The sequence below is a fragment of the Pholcus phalangioides genome, unplaced genomic scaffold (genome assembly GCF_987345545.1).
Source record: "Pholcus phalangioides strain wild (caught in Gottingen) unplaced genomic scaffold, Ppha-v1.0 ptg000008l_1, whole genome shotgun sequence".
In the NCBI taxonomy this organism is placed as follows: domain Eukaryota; kingdom Metazoa; phylum Arthropoda; class Arachnida; order Araneae; family Pholcidae; genus Pholcus; species Pholcus phalangioides.
Window position 1 is genome coordinate 63448304 of NW_028301601.1, and position 16394 is coordinate 63464697.

The following is a 16394-nucleotide window of genomic DNA, read 5'->3' on the forward strand; positions in this document are numbered from 1 at the left end:
CTATAATCACTGAATGTACAATGCAAAGCACTCTTCTTAAGTACCATTGCCTACGGACTTGTCTCGTATATAGGGAGGTGGGACTGACAACTTTCAGCTCCTCCCCCTTCAATGTTTACTTCATGTTGCGCCTATGATTCTATAGCTGTTCAATCTCATGTTGTTAGAAAAAATGAAGATTAGGAAATTGGGAAAAACGCTGCTTCATCATTTCGCGAAAAATGAGCCGGTATAAGAGTAAAAACATTTATTTTTCTACAGTGGGCGTGCACTTACCCAAAAATGTTATCAAGGTCGAATTATCTGACGTATGGTGGATCACGCGCGTAGCACCTGCCATACAACGAGGCCACGAGCATGGGCTTGTCACTGTCACTTTCGTAAGTCAATCGTCGGAAATAATTACCGTCGATTCCATGTTCGACGTCGAAACTCCATTCGTCGACGGGTGATATCCGATATCCACGTTTCACGACAGACGGATAAACGAAGCTCGTCGTGAAGTTCGATTTCAGTTCGAGCTTCCTGAAGACGGTCTCTGAATGCGACGGGAATGTATTGCATTCGGAGCCGTTGAAACGATCGCACCGAATGACGAAGCATTTCTCTTCGCACCAATAATAGCGGTTGAATGAGTTGTAAGTGCCGTTGAACACCCCCAAGTAGAAAGACTCGTCCATCGAATCCGCTTCGTACGTCACGGTGCAGCAGAGGCCGTTATTGCAGGCTTCGACGGTCCCTTCCGTCTGGGTCAGCTTCCGGAACGTGTAGGTCGCTGTCGATGCTTGAAGGCACCTGTAATCTTTTGTCACGTCGACTGGTTTGCTCAAGACTTTGGAATAGCAAACGTCTGGGATATTTTTACCTTCGTCTTCCAAATCGACTTCGTACGGTTCAGACCCGTTTCCCGATATAATAGTAATGCTACTGGCATTATTGTCGAAAGGATACTCCTGGTAACGGTTTTTAGGAACCCTCGATACGATTAGTTTCGATAAACCATCCGGATTATAAGTGTACTTCAATGCTCCCATTTTAGCGGTGAATATTCCACTTCCAACGGACTTCAATCCCGGAAGGTGAGTGTTCGCGACTATGTAATTCGCCCCATTGCCCACGGCCCACGAGGCCCAATAGTGAATGGCAGTCAACAATGGACGCATTTCTATCTTCATAGCTGTCAAGACAACGGCATCGATGCTCGCATTACGACCGAAAGTGGCGATGCGCTCGAAAATGCTGTCGAAGCATATGAACATGGCGAAAGTGCCGAAGTCTGTTGTGAAAGTTGGATCTTGGACAGTCGGCGGAAGATCCATTGCTTTCTCGAAGAATAGACGTTCTTTTCTGTAGACACCAATCAATGTCCCGTCGCGGTCGAAGGCCACGTTTGCGTTGTGGTGCCAGAAACCGTCGTCTGGACACTTGCTGTGCTGTTCCTTGGTGCACGGCTGTATGTCACCCATGGAAGAAACAACCACGATCTGGTTCTCCCTGGCCATGCAGCTGAATCTACGCAAAATCGGACGTTGGGAAAACTCTTCTGTCTGTTGGCAAGGGTTCCACTTCGCAAGCTTTGGATTGGGTATCGTCTCGAGGTAAGGTCTTACCTTCTCACGTTCACCCATTGGTGGGAAAAATCCATATTCTGGAAATACAATCAGGTCAGCTTCCTACAAAGAAAACAGAAATAATTTGGAACATCCGAAGCAGACAGAAGTTTTCTATCAGAAGTATGGGCAGAGCGAAATATATGCACTAATGTAATAATTATTCTTTACACTAGAAAGACGTGTCAGGGGACTATGTGACCCCATAGGCTTTTCTGTCAATTTTTTAACATCTTAATATTTTAACCCTTTATATCATGACGGTACTTGAAAGTACAGTTTTAATCAAACGCTTATAGCTTCGTAATATGACCACTTTTACTGACGGAATCTACAAGGACAGGATGAGTGTAGTTCCGACAGCAGGGAGTGAATAGAAACTAAAGGCAGAAATCCCTTTTTTATTGCTGTGAGCATTTTAGCTTTGCCATGTAGCAACATTAGGAAGAAGTTTGGCAGTAGAGTTGATTTGCGTGTTGTTTATTTCAGTGAATTTAGTGACTAGCTACCAGTTTGTATTGGTGCTATTATTTTTCATTCCCTTTTATACTGTACAGGTAAGCATACCCTACATTTAATTTGGAAATTACTATTTTATTTTCTATCATAGGGTCAAAAATGTAAGCCAGTACTGTAAAGTACCGCCAGGAAATATTATACATATACATATACATATACATATATATTGTTTGTAATTTGTGTTAATTGCATTTTTAATTGGGTTGCTGTATTTTTGAAACATATGACAACCATATTTTTATGGGCATCTTTTTATCAGCCACCTCGTTGGGCATTTTGCCTGTTGTGGCGTTGTATTTGTATTTGTATTTGAAACGTGAGAGTGATTTTTTTCATTTACAATATAAAAACTACTTTAACGTGGGAAATAAAATAATGGGGATGTGTTTTTTCCCGATGCAACTACATTGAGTCGTCGAGAACGAGATGGGTCGAAAAATGACGTAGCACCTGTGATATTCATCAATGGGTGGAGTGGACAAGGCAGACATGCTGCATTCATTATACGACAGAAAATAAAAGAAATGATAGCAGAGACTGTTCTTCGCAATGATTGAAAAGGAATATGTCAATGCCTATGTGATTTATAAGGAACTATTGGAGTTTCGAAGAAACTTAGCAATGGGACTCATAGCCCAAGGAAGTAGCCTAGTAAAGAAGAGAGTCAGCACCACACCAGAACAGCTAAAGAAGAGTAACTTTTCTGTGATCAAAGACATCAGTAAACAGAATCTAGGAGTTCATTGGCCTACATTTGTTAAGTAGAGGGGAAGATGTGAGATGTGCTCCATTCGAAAGATACTGTCTAAAACTCACTCAAAAATCGTTCAATTCGCAATTTATTTCTCTGTCGGAATGAAAACAAGAATTGTTTTCAGAAGTATCAGCTCGAGTAGTGTAAATAAAAATGTGTCAGTTTGAATTTTGTTTCTTACATATTCCTGTCGGTACTTACAAGTACCAGCTGCATAATTAATCACTAAAGCACTAAAAAAGTATTTTACTCGTTTTCCCTTGGGTTATTCTGCACCAAACATTATCTAATGATGCAAAAACACAATTGAAACGTCACTTAATTCAGGATTATAAAGGATTAAAGCGTGGTATAATATCTTTATGATAGAATACAGTTATAACAGAAAGAATTAGTTTGCGAAATCATCGATTCGTTAATATATTTTCATTATTATTTTGTTTTTAAAGTATTCTGAGCAAACGAACTCTCGATGTGCGTCAGTGTTGAGGAAACTCGAGACTTAGGGGTTTGTATTATCTATATTGCCGATAGGATTTCAGTGTTTCATCGCTCCCGGGTTTTGAATAAGATCAACGAGTGCAATCTTGCTTTAAGTTTTGAACGTCGAAGCACCTGACGACGATCTTTCAGAAGGGTTTCCAACCAAGCTTGTCGATTTAGATTTGAAAAAATTCACACAATTCCAGTGATGTGAGATCAGTAAGCGATGAGTTTCTCGTAAAATTTTTGTTAAATCCTTGACGTCCTATTGACGAGGAAGATCTCGCGATATTTCACGCATTTCAATCTGCAGCAGTTTCTTTGCAACCGATTAGATAGCATATTATTGAAATCTCGATTTTTTAGGGAAATCAGTTGAAGTTTGGGTTGTAGCGCAAGGTTTTCATTGATGACTTCAATGTGGTTTGTGTTATCTATCATATACAAGACAAGATTATTGTGCGATTATCTACATAAGGACAATGGTATGATTGTAACCGATCGTTGTGATCACAATTTTTATTCCTGATTCCATACGTGAAATACCGTTGTTTGTTATTTTCACATAAATAAATAAATTTCTGGATACACCCATCCTCCGGGTGTTCGATATCTCTCTGAGATGGGAAGCGGGGAGCGTCCGGCCCTTCAATGTTCAACGTGTTTACTGTTTCTAGTAGCATTTCATTTTGCATCGACTGGGGAGTTTACCATTTGTGATATAATTTCATTCTGATTCACTCATAAATCCTCTGTATTGTTGCTTACTTAACAAAGGTTATACCCGGGGTAGTTTCCATTACCCTCTGAGTTCTCATCACCAGCACCACTGCTTTGCAAAATTCTGAAGAGTTTTCTCCTCGGTAAATCTGCGCCTTTTTGCCATTTTTACAGCAAATCATAAGCACGTTTGTACCTTGCAGAACAAACAATTTATCGGGCAATTACTTGACAACCAAATCTGAGATTCCTGCTGACCGACATCTGCACCGTCTCTTCCGAGGACCCCTCTTACTGCTTACGGTTGCATGAGGACGCTTCAACGGCTCTACAGTGGTCTAGGATCTTCAAAGGAACTTTCCTGCCGATAACGCGTCTCTCCATCAGGAATCCCCTAATATAATTTCATCGTCTCAACTGCGACGGACGGGGACGCTCATGGTCCCTATTCGAAGGTATACAGGACTCTTACGAGAACAACCGTGAGTGTTGATTTTCTTTTGATAGAACCACCGACCACCGCGCTCGCAATTTTGCCAGTTCTGTTGATCTGTATGTATTTGTATGTATTGAGAAATTTGTCTTCATCCACGATCTATTCAGCCCCCCCCCCACCCTTAACGAAGTAATTTGAATGTCTTAATTAAATGCAATCATAATAATTTAAAAATGTCTTTGGTTTTTGACTCATTGTGTCGGATATTATTTAATACGTTCTTGTAATATAGTTTCCAGTTTTTGAATTGAATCTATCCCCCCCCCCCCATTTTCATCACGGTCAACCCACCTCTGATGTTGAGTAATTACCATTAAATTACCATTTAAATGGTAATTTTGTTAATCCAAATAACCTTTTAACGACAGCATGAACCTGACCTTCCCCATCTGCCACATTTTTGCTCTTTGAAATTATTGGGGGTCTGCGTAGCATTGGTCGGTTGCAATTTCGAGGCGTCATTTTGAATTGACATCCACCTCGGAAAAGTTTCTTCACTGTGAGCAGAACTCCAAACATGCATTCAGCTTCAGAAGCCACAAACGCAATTTGTCCAATGAGGGCTTTGGGGGGGGGGGGGGCTCTACAAATTGCTTGCTGGGGGGGGGCAAGGAAAATTGTCCCATGGGGGTCCCCAATGCATGGAATTCAATTTAAGGGGTCCACTTTATCAAAATGGTTGAGTAAACACTGATTTATACCATCGTCGCGGACCATTACGTTATTTTAACGATACATAAAGTTACGCGTGTATGTTAGTAAGCAATGCCCGTAAATTAATTGTATGTTTGAGACAAAAATTCGGTTAAAAATTCAAATTTTATCCAGGTTTGGTTGGAGATGATTGTGGTACTCGGCCGAGTATGTCTATTATCGACTATTTTGAAAATTAAATAAACGAGCATGAAATTTTTTTGGAAAATACCTTTGAACTCGCCACTTCTGCCGCCCTGCTGTAATAAGCGAGATTATTGGCGACCATCTCAGTCGGCTTGTCGGTGTTCCAATTGCCAAGCCTAACGTGCTCGTAAACAGCTGCCGTGAAGTAATTTTTTTCCGTCGACATAGTCACAAGCTGTGGTGTGATCGCCGCAAGCGATGTTCCGGCCACAAACAAAACCTGCGACACGAACATCGTGACCAAAACCATCATCTTACGTCTGCCACAAAAATGAACATAGGATTTAAGGTTATTGCATGATAACAAATCGATATTCATTCATCAAAAGATATTATTGAAATATAATCACAATATATATATATAACATAAATTTTGATAATAGAAGAATAGTTCGAAGAGCCAACTTTGATCTTTTGAGACAAAGGTTAGTCGGAGTTTTCAAAGACTGATTGGAATCAGTTGGTGGGGTACGTCAATGGGAAGAATTTAGGACAAAACTATCCTCGGTTTTGCACGTCATACCTTTTGTTCGTAAAAAGTAATTGGGATAGGCTGTGTGATAGACACGGCCGCAAGTTCTGACGTGAATACGTTTTTTGTGCCATGAATCACGTATTAGGTACTGACATAATGGAACTACGTCATTATCATAGGCTTTTTCTTTGGCCCCAGTGTGTTAACCTTTGCTTCAGAAATGGGTTCGTGACATTATGTTTATGAAGTTTCATTCTATTTCTCTATTTAGAGACACCATCTTTCAAGTCTATAGAAGCAGTTAGTGCTGACTCAGGGCGCTTTATCTTTTTCTTCATTCATACCTCAGTTGGTAGAGTCAATGCAAATAGGTACAGGGTTAGTGTAAATTGCATTGGGTTCCAATTTCCCCAGCACAAGGATAACGTGGGCTGAAAGTGTCACCACTCTTTTTTAATTCCCGCTTTGTCTATAGAGATATTGTAATCATATTAAAATGACAGATAAAAAAAGGGAAGAAATTTCACAAAAAAAATCTAAATTAGGCCTAGTCGAAGTTTCAGAAATAGTCGAAATGTAAAGGCCACAAAAGGTAGCGACACACGATCACAAACCTAACTTCTCCATAGAAAAGCTCCTTGTACTTGTAACCTTGTATGAGCACCTATGGCACACAAATTACATTTTTATTGCAAAATACAGTAAGTACGAAGGAAGAAATCCGCAAGAGACCGTTCCCAGAAGCTAATTGAATTTTACAAATCATGTGTGGTTCCATTTACCCCTTTATTTTCCAGTTAACTCAGTATACCTTAATTCTTTCACAATAAAAATTCAAGCAATTCGAAGGCATTCGATCGGGTCCAACATGGCAAACTCTTGAAGCGTTTACACGAGATTGGAATAGGGGGCAACTTGCTGAATTGGATAGAATCGTGGTTAAGAGATAGGTCGCAACGAGTTATGGTGAACGGGGAATTCTCTGGTTGGACAGACGTCACAAGTGGAGTTCCTCAGGGAAGTGTCCTTGGCCCCATACTTTTTTCACTTTTTATCGACAAACTCGATCAGGGTATCGATGGAATTACTAGCAAATTCGCAGATGATGTGAAGCTAATGGGGGTAATCGGAAATGAAAGCGATAGGGAGTTGCTCCAGACCAACTTAAACAAGATTGCAGCAGGGGCAAATGAATGGAGCATGACGTTTAGCGTAGATAAGTGCATGGTCGCTCATTTTGGTTCGAACAACCCACGGTTCTCTTACGAGTTGAATGGTGTCACTATCCCGGATGCAACTAGAGTCACCGATTTGGGAATTCTCATTGACGAGCGTCTTAAGTTTTCTGAACATTGTTCAGCGGTTGTCAAAAAAGCGAATAGAATGCTTGGTCTCATTTTCAAAAAGGTCTCTTCGCGTTCTCCTAAAGTCATTCTTCCGCTTTTTCGAGGCTTAGTTCGTCCTGGACTGGAGTATGCTGTAAGGTTTTGGAGACCATACCTACAGAGGGACATAGACTTGGTTGAAGGGGTGCAAAGGAGAGCTACGCGTGTCCTTATTGGCACACAGGGCTTGAGTTATGAAGAGAGACTTCATTTTTTGAATATGTTTACATTGGATGAACGCAGGTGTCGAGGAGATATGATCGAAGTGTTCAAAATTTTCAATGGGATGGATAGGATGGACCATGAACTTTTAGTACACCGCCAATCGACTGCTTTTACAAGGGGACACCAGTATCGATTGGTGAGGGACAATGCAAGGTTATGGTGTCGCAGGGAATTTTTCTCTAACAGGGTTGTTAATAAATGGAATAGCTTACCCCCGGAGGTAGTAAATTGTAACACAATTGACACATTTAAAAAGAAATACGATAAACATGTTGGGGTAAATCGAGAAGCTACCCATTCTTAGAATAAGACAACCATAAGTATTATTTATGGGCATTGTACAATATTTTATCATGTGTATATATTGTTTATAATTTGTGTTAATTGCATTTTTAATTGGGTTGCTGTATTTTTGAAACATATGACATCCATATTTTTATGGGCATCTTTTTATCAGCCACCTCGTTGGGCATTTTGCCTGTTGTGGCGTTGTATTTATATTTGTATTTGTATTTGTATAAGCACTGAATTTTGAAAGAAAAAAAGGAAATGTGAACCATTGATTGGAATATTCACGAAGAAAAAACTGCCTTTAGAAGAGGATCGTAAGGAATACATACAGGATGCTTCACAAAGAGTGTGTGAAAAGAGTGAAAATTCTGCCGTTCATATTAAAATTAAATATGAAAAAAATGATCAGTAAAGATATTTAAGGAATTGAATTTTCTGGATGTTATGCCGAAACTGATATTTGGAAAGAAAGGTGATTTTTGTCTGCTCCGGGAAACGAACCTGAGTCCCCTTACATACCGGGCAAGTGTGCTAACCAGTACACCAGAGACACAATTTTCAATTCCTTATAACACGCATTATAAGGAATTGAAAGGGTATTGTGGTAGCGTTGAAGAAGTGACACACCATTATAAAGTCATACATGTCTGATGTTGTGCCTCGGCTCTTCATCGTGGGGGGGGGGGGGAATACCTCGACGCTGGCCGGTGGCAAAAACGTTTGTGAGAACAATTTAGCAATTGCTAAAACAAAGCACACGAACCCCCTACGTTTCTGACAAATAATACTTTAGTCATTCCTGATAACATCAACTTTATCAAAAATGTTGAATGAGTATCTTCGAAAGGAAACAGTTTCCGATTGAAGGAAAACTTGAAATCATTTCTGAAGTTGATGCTGAAGTAAATGAAAACAATGTAGCATTAGAATACGGCACATCCCCATTTACTCTTTCAACATTTTCGAAAAAGTTGGAATTTCAAATTCAAACAGCAGTTATAGGATCCCATAGAAAAAAGACTAGATTCCTAATTTTCGAGATGTGGATGTAGCTGCCCTTACAGGGCATCCGTTTAAGACATTTTCCAGAAACAAACACGGTTTCAGGACATTCATTCCCGAAATGTGCCAATTCATATGAGAAAAGACTGGCATTTTCATGTGTTTTTGGATGCAAAATCTTCCAAGTATTTGTTTCAAGAATGCACGTGTCTGAGCATGCGTGTACTTTATAGGAATTTCTTCTGTTTCCTCGGTTTCCACTATACGTGTACAAAAAAAAAGATTACAGATTATTTGCCTGAAATAAATAAGTATGTAACACTTATCCAAAAAAAGTTGAATGATTTTATGATTTGAGATGCTTCGAGTCATTTTTAAAATTTAACTTTCCATTCTTTTTATTATCTAGAACGTAAATGAGTAATTTTTTCCTTCGGGTCAAATTCCGCTACAACGAAGTTGTTTAACGAATATTAAAATTCTCAAAGCCGGAAATTCCTTTATAACGAAATTTCGTCGTAACGAAGTGATTTCTTCATTCTCTCGAAGTTCGTTACAGCGGGGATCGACTGTGTGTGTGGAGAAAATGTACGGACGACGGTCTTCGAACCCGAAAAAACAATTTTTATCAAAATGTACATTATTTTCGCTTATAATTAAATTATTAAATCGATTCAAATTATTTTCGTTTATAATTTATAATTTGTGTTAATTGCATTTTTATTTGGGTTACGGTATTTTTGAAATATATGTCATCCATATTTTTATGGGCATCTTTTTTATCAGCCACCTCGTTGGGCATTTTGCCTGTTGTGGCGTTGTATTTTGTATTTGTATTTGTATTAATTTCATTTTTGAATTTTTCAATCTTCATATATATAATTCTTTTCAAATTCCACTATCCTTTCAAATCATTAATTCTGTTTTTAATTTTTCATATTCAAACAATGAATTTTCACAATATGTGCACATTTATATACGTATATATCCGCAGGGCCTGCGTTCGAGTCCCAGTGGAGACCAGGCGGCTTTTATTTCCGAGTTCACCTCGGCATAATATCCAGCAAATACCTGGTTCTTTGAAAACATATACTTTTATCGTAAAAGTTGAAACAAGAGGAACTCACTCACCTGTGTTTCTATGACTTGAACGAAAGTGAAACTGGCTATTTATTAATGATCAGTCTTTTATACGTAATTGTAAACACTAATAAAAGCAATATATTTTAAGTGGCGAAGAGTTTCCTCGTTGCGTCTCGACGAATCCGGTGCGAGAAACAATCTCAATGGAACCCGTGGAGAAAAACCCATTTGCACACAATCTCATTAATTCGATCTTTATCCATCACCGGAGAGTGTTTTTCCCACTGAAAGAATGTTTCTCAACACTCTTTCGAACGCAACTTATCGCAGGAGAAGAAAAATAAGCAAAACCAAACACGTGAACCAGTTCCTGTGGTTGTTTATGTGGCCAAAGGTCAAAAAGGCACATCACTGGAGATGCTCGTTTCGTTTTTGTTTATTGTAAATTTTTTGTTTTGAAAAAGAACTATGAAAAGCTGCTAGTTAGGGGCCATTTAAGTAAAGTAAGCCTGCCTACATGGGGGGGGGGGGGTTCGGATTTTCTGAGTTTTGATAAAGGGGGAGGGGGTTGAATGATGCTTATGCCGTGAACCACCGTTTATAAAGATATGAAATTTTCTTGATGATATCTTTGCTGGGAATGCGAAAAAGAAACACCTTTCATAGTTTGTGGATACCTGAACTGACGTCCCCTTATTTATAAGTCCCCTATACACCTCTACAGACCGCCCCCACCCGTCCTGTTTTACTTAGGTGGGGGGGTCAGCTAAATTGTTTTATGTCTACTCGGCGCGTCACATGCGTTTACCTTAAGTGATTTGCTGGAACCTCGTACATAAGCGGGTACATGCTCTCCGAACCTATACGGGGGATGTGGTTTACCGAGGGTGTGCACTATGATAGGGAAATTGCCTAGCTTCACCCATCCACCTATGCGTGAACCTGTATGATATGGGCGAGAAAACGAGTTGCGATGATTTACGGGACAAGCAAAGAAACTGCTATTCATGAAAACAGTTTTCTTGTATGATAGAAAACTGTTAACACAACTGGTTTGTGCATAGATGGAATATTAAAAAAAAGCAAACATTTGGAGTATGGGGTCGTTCAAGTATTACGTCAGCAAAGTTTTATCCATTTTTGACCCCCCCTCCCCCTCTTATCAGCAAAATTTCATCAGCACTGCCCCCTTCCTCCTAACGCTTATTGGTGAGATCAGAAACGTTCGCGGGAGGAGGGGGGGGGCACAGGGAGCTCCTGCTTCTCCCCCCTCCCGGAAGTTTATTTTTTAATGAAAAAAAAATATTTTTTTTTAAATGAAATTTTGGAAGAAAATGCTTTTATATGTTATTATAATGGATTTCTGTTAATTTTAGTGCTATTTGAAATATAAGAACTCAAATTTTCTCTTCAAGAAATTCATTGCAACCCACCATCTAAGCCATACATGGTAAACCCTTGACCTGCAGACCAAATGTGGGCCCCAAAAGATTATCTGATGTGGCTTGCCCCCTCAAATCCGATTTTGTAAAAATGAACTAAGCGGTACATTTACAGATCGCTTAAATGACCCGTGGAACAATTCCAGAGCATTTAAGTGGCCCGTGGCACATTTTCGGATCACTAAAGTAGGCCAGTGATTCATTCAGAGATCACTTAAGTCACCTGCGACACATTTCCAGAACACTTTAACGATTCGTGGCACATTTAGAGATCCACGATAATTGAGTAACACGTGACACTGTTTTAGAGCACTTAAGCGGCCCCCAGCGCTGTTCTACATCACTCAAGTTACCCGCGGAACATTCCCAGATTACCGAAGTGATCCGTGGCATATAATTACTGATCGCTTGAGTGATGCTTTGCACTGTTCAAGAGCACTTAAGCGGCCCGGACACATTGCTAGAACACTTGAAGGATTCGCGAAACATTTAGAGATGACTGAAGTGGCTCTGTAAGGTATTTATCATTAGGGAGAATGTTAGTTCAGGTGCCCACAAACTAGTGGAAGATTTTTCTCGTTTTTGGCGCACCGAGTAAGATGCCTTCAAGCATATTTCATATTTTCATAAAGGGCGGTTGATGACGTAAGCATCATCTAAACCCCCCCCCCCACCCCCTGTCAACAAAAGTCAGAAAACCCGAAACCCCCTTCCCCCGCCATCGATGCTGACGTAATACTTAAATGACCCCTATTTATTTACAATTCGCGTGAAATACTTGATCACGCGTGGTGTCGGCCCACCTTGCACTCAAAAAAAAAAAAAAAAAAAAAACCTGGGAATCACTGGCTTAGCCAAGACCAGACTCATCCGCGATGATTCCATTGATTGCATCGATAGCTAAATAGGAGACAATTACTTCAAAATTACCCGAACGGTTGGTTTTAAGCAGCCACCTTGCCATTGACTGATCAACATCTCTACAATTTAGAAAAACCGTGATGGAGAAGACGAGAGTTCGATGCTCAGTGTTTCACACCAACTATAGCAACAACAATCTCTACCACTTCTTTAATTATTGCTCAAGTTTAACCAGTAAATAATAAACTCAAACTCAAGCTTAAAATATAGTGCGTTTTGTCTGTATAATCACGTGAAAAATAATCCCCGTGCATACAAATAGCAAAGTTTACTACAGCAGTGTTCGTCGGTGGTGGTCTGTTTTCCCTACGTATATTTTTAAAGGGAAATATCCAATCTGAAGCGTACGTAGGCTCAGACTTTGGGGGGGGGGCACAAAAGGCTTAGGGCTGGGGTCGCAATGAAGACAAATTTTGAGGTCTTAACCTTCAAATAGTTTTCAAATTAACAAAAACTGATTACAATAACGTGTAAAGGTATTTTGTATCGATATTTTAATTTTTTTTAAATATGGTTTTGCATCAAAAGTAAATTTTTGATCGTCTAAGGCATAGTTTACCAACCTTTTTTGTCCCATCGCCCTCTTCTTCAGAAATTTTTTTTTTCGCCCCCCCAACGCAATATAACCCATAGGATCCTATGGGTTAGCCCCCCTGGAACGTTCTATCGCCCCCAAGGGGACGTTAACGCCAACGTTGGGAATCACTGGTCCAAGGGAAGGCATAGGAAGCTCGTGCCCCCCCCCCTCGTTAAAATATGCACTAATAACGCTAAAATATACACACAAAAAACAGTTTTTTATTTAAAACTTCCAATATATGATCAAATACGTGCGAAAAATTAAAACAAATCTAATAATGCTAAATTACGGGACCAAAAATGAAAAATCTGCACGAAAATTAAAAAAAAAATTGCATTTGAAAAAGCCGAAAAATGCAGAAAAGTTTGCAAAAATCGTCAAAATATGAATAAAATTCAGAATTTAGAAATTCTGAAATATGAGTTTTAAGATGTCGAGAAATGTACCTTTAAAAATACCAAAATATGCATAAAATAAAAAACATGGTTTAAAAATTCTTCAATATGCCCCATGGGAACATTGATTAAAAGAAAAAATATGCATTTAAAAATGCAAATGTTTTCCTAAAGAGGGAAAAATGTGAGCAAAAAATTAAAAAAAAAAAACCCCCGTGCATTTAAAAGTACAGAAATATGACCTAAAAACGAAAAATATTTATAAAAAAAGAGAAACATGCACACAAAAATGGAAAACAAATATGAACATTGAAAGCATTAAAATATGCCGAACGAGAAAAGAGAAATGTACACTAAAATCTAAAAATATGCACAAAAAATGATGAAAACCACTTCTAAAATTTCGGGGATTTTATGTATTTATGTGCAGTTACTATGAAAATTTCTAAAATATGCAATTGCATATGGACTTGGTCATTTGCATATTATCCGGGTGTCAGGGCCATCATTTCAACTTTTTCCGATGGGTGGGCAAACTTCTTCCGGGGGGGGGGGGCAAAACACATGTACTCAATGTATGTATATATATACCATTTTTAGTGTATTTTCAAAAGTCAGAGGGGGCCCCCCCTGCCCCCCTAAATGACGGGTCTGCCAGGTATAATCATCTCATATGCAATTTAAAAATGCAATTAATGCTTTCTCAACTGCATTCATTGTCATTTCAATTTGCATACGTTTTTCTTTCTGCTATTTGTGTAGGTTTCTTTAGAATATTTGATAGGTTGGTTTTATGTCCAGGTATGCTATACAGGGTGCATAGCAAATAGAGCGGGTATAACGTTTTACTGGCGAACCGTTGATCCTAGAGCTATACTTCCAGTTAGAAAGTTTCCAAACAACGTTTAGTACTCAGATATGCCATTAATGTTTCAAAGGGGGTTGTATACTTATGAGAATAAAAAATAACTTTTTATAGTTCCCGTGTGCCCCGAAACCCAGCTAGAAAGTTGCCCTGTCTCTCCCGATGTTAAAGAAAAAATAATTCCATGTTTCTAAGCGCAATACTCACTGAGATATTCGAATTCGAAAAATTGAGGAAATTTAGGGAAGGAGAACCCTAAATGGCAGAAAACACATTTTACCCGCATTTAACGCTGTTTTTCACCCGTATTTTGCGGGATCAATCAACGCCGGATTCTTAACTTACGGATGACGACTCAAATTTGTGTCGCAGAGGCTTCAGAGATGGTTCGTTTAAATTTCCTAACAGCCGGGGATTCTTGATCAATGATTCACGACCCAAACTTGGTTCACACGGGCTTCCGATATTGGTCGTATAAATCAAAATCTCCTCTCAGAGCCACGGATTCTCGAGCTATAGGTCACGACTCAAAGTTATCGAGATGGGCTTCAAAAATGAGAGAGCCGCACAAATCCACTCTCAGTCCTGTTATAAATGCACTGGCTGCACTTATTGTATTTGTATTTGTACTTGTTTAGAAAAACAAATTGTCCCATGGTGTCACGGCTAGAACAGGCCAAGAACCCCTGAGCTAACGAAATCGAAACTTCTCGTAATGATGATGAATCTCGCCCAATGCATATTTGTATGCAAGCTATCCAAACTAAGAAAGAAAATATATTATATACCTGCTAAAAAAAATGAACTCTCCTTTTTTTCGGTCTCAGCCAATCAGATACGAGAGATGAACTGAATGGACATACAGCTGCTGAAATAATGATAATAATAATAAAACTGGTTTAACCTATTATTCAAAGTCCATTTTCTGTCCACGGGGAAGATTTTTAATTACAATATATATCATGCCACGATGAAGACAGCACGTAACGTATCGGTAACTAAGAGAGCAAAAATACTACTAATAATAATAATTGAAAACAAGTTTCTACGTTTGCTTACTTTTTTGAAGGTCGAAAGACCAATGAAAAACAATCCTGTTTTCGATTTTATTCATTATATGGATAAGTTTCTATACAAAGAAGTATATAACGACTCTTTTAGTGCACATGCCGAATGCAACCCAGAAGAAACCAGAGATGGCTTCGTATATTCAACTCATACAGTTGCTTAGTTAGCTCGGTTTGGCTTGGCTCAGTTTCGCCAATTTATTTTCATTTTGGAATTTCAATTTCTGTTGACTTCTTTCAGCGTAAAGCTAAGTTGCTTTTTTGAATTTATTCCATCGATTACATTATGTCACACTGTATATTCTAGCTGCCTATGGCGCTAATAGTGGCATGTTACTATGCATATATATATATTTTTTGAACTTATCCAAATGCAAGTGAAATGTACCAAAAGCTTGTAGTTGCAAAATTAAGTAATGTGTTCGAAACACACCAATACCAGCTCCAAAGGCAGCTAAAATATGTAGCGTAGTATATGTAATAATATAGGAAAAATATAGAAAACCTATAAAAATAAATCCTTAATCTTATTTGCCATCAATAGTTGTAGTCCTACATATATATATACATTGTAAATATACATTGCAATAAATATGTATTGTAATTTGTGTTTGTAGGAAGTTGAAATCAAAATTAAAATTGGCAAATTATGAGGAAGCAAAAAAAAAGAAAAAACTGATAGCAAAATAGATGATGAGAAGATGTAGAATTTGAATGCAAAATGCTAGTTTCCATGCAAAGCTAACGACTTCCAAAAAATAATAATTAAGCTTAAAAAATCTTAATAGACAACAATTTTCCTTCCCTACACCCTCCCTTAATATTTTATCATGTGTATATATTGTTTACAATTTTTGTCTAATTGCATTTTTAATTGGGTTGCTGTATTTTCGAAATATATGACATCCATATTTTTATGGCCATCTTTTTCTCAGCCACCTCGTTGGGCATTTTGCCTGTTGTGGCGTTGTATTTGTACACCTTACTTCCTCCTCACACCAATAACTGACCAACTAACACACCAATATCATAATTACTTCAGGATGACCATCAAAAGAAGACATACCACAGAACTAGGCCTACTTACTCACATGGTACGTACTTTCACCTTCTGCATCTATTTCATTTGTATTTAATATTGGACTGTGTGCATTTGCTATCATTCATCTAACTCTCTGTAA

The 16394-nt window shown here is 38.6% G+C and overlaps 1 protein-coding gene across 1 annotated transcript; it reads right to left on the reverse strand.

The window, feature by feature from the left end:
* Positions 1–232: 232 nt before the first annotated feature.
* Positions 233–10250, reverse strand: LOC149084743 (pantetheine hydrolase VNN2-like). Its single transcript, XM_089235176.1, has 3 exons — positions 9992–10250; positions 5508–5742; positions 233–1673 (listed from the first exon to the last, which is right to left on the reverse strand). The coding sequence occupies exons 2-3, from the start codon at positions 5733–5735 to the stop codon at positions 300–302; spliced, it is 1602 nt and encodes a 533-aa protein (XP_089091302.1). The 5' UTR covers positions 5736–5742; positions 9992–10250; the 3' UTR covers positions 233–299.
* Between the last annotated feature and the right edge of the window lie 6144 nt (positions 10251–16394).

Bases quoted from the DNA above. Each gene is read 5' to 3' on its own strand.
- LOC149084743 (XM_089235176.1), bottom strand. From the start codon at position 5,735: ATGATGGTTTTGGTCACGATGTTCGTGTCGCAGGTTTTGTTTGTGGCC. The intron at 1,674-5,507 runs GTATTTTCCAAA...TTTTCTTTGTAG, and splicing joins CAGAAGTGGCGAGTTCAAAG to GAAGCTGACCTGATTGTATT.